The sequence below is a fragment of the Corapipo altera genome, unplaced genomic scaffold (assembly GCF_003945725.1).
Source record: "Corapipo altera isolate COAL_440 unplaced genomic scaffold, ASM394572v1 61495, whole genome shotgun sequence".
NCBI lineage: Eukaryota > Metazoa > Chordata > Aves > Passeriformes > Pipridae > Corapipo > Corapipo altera.
In genome coordinates, this window is record NW_020886009.1 from 3,823 (window position 1) to 4,714 (window position 892).

Consider the following 892-nt stretch of genomic DNA (forward strand, 5'->3'; position numbering starts at 1 on the left):
CAACTCTGTTCTCCGAGAGGCCTCTCCTTATTCAAACAGTAAAGGGCACAAGATTCATCTTTTCTGTCCCACACAGGATGAGGAGATGAGAGATTGGCAAAAAGACTGCCTGCTAGAACAACATCAACTTGAAAAAGACACCAATAATGCCATAATGGCGCTACTGTGGTGTTACTGCTGAAACTCTTAAAGAGAAAGGAAGACGGGTCTGATGAGGGGAAGGGACTTTCCCAACAAATATGCCATGTTCTGCTTTCACACATCATGCTGGTGAGATGTAAAAAAGGGATTTTAGAAGGAAAATGCACGAGGAAAAAGGAGTCTTTTATTCCCAGTCCAGAAAAGCATGGACTTACCTTTCCAGTTTCTTGGCGAGGCTTTTTCTGGTTTTTGCTTCCACCAGATAGAGCTCTTTGTACTTTTCCACTTCTGCCTGGGTGGATTCTTTTTGAAAAGGTCTTTCTGGTTGGTTGCTTTTTATCCTTCGCTGTGCACGTTCAAGATCTCTAATTCTGTCTTCTAACTGTTTTTTCAGTGAGTCTAAATGACTGGTTCTGATTTCTTCTAATCTGTCCTGGTAGGTTGCCTGTGCCTGAAGGAGACAGTGCACCTTCAATCACCACAAGAAAAAGAGAACTCTCTCCAGCAGAAAATTGCATGTACCAATTTCAAGGCTTTACTCAGAGAGGCAGCTGTGCCTCCTCACTACCAGCAGCAATGAAAGCAGAACCCTGGAGCTACTATTATACAAAGCTACTACTGAAAGGACACTCTCTCTGTAGGACAGAGCATATGGAAAAGGATTCCTCAAAGACAACAGGAGGATCTCCCACCTCCACAACTTCAGTGACTCCTTTTCTGAGCACTTTCCCCCCCTACAAGGACAAAGCAG

General features: G+C 43.9%; 1 protein-coding gene across 1 annotated transcript in view; it reads right to left on the minus strand.

The window, feature by feature from the left end:
- Window positions 1–337: 337 nt before the first annotated feature.
- LOC113940951 (ankyrin repeat domain-containing protein 26-like) overlaps window positions 338–892 on the minus strand; it is a 3,800-nt gene continuing 3,245 nt past the window's right edge. Inside the window, exon 4 of the mRNA XM_027632102.1 lies at window positions 338–592. Within this exon, the coding sequence (XP_027487903.1) occupies window positions 353–592 (240 nt within the window). The 3' untranslated portion in view covers window positions 338–352. The remainder of the gene's footprint in view (window positions 593–892) is intronic.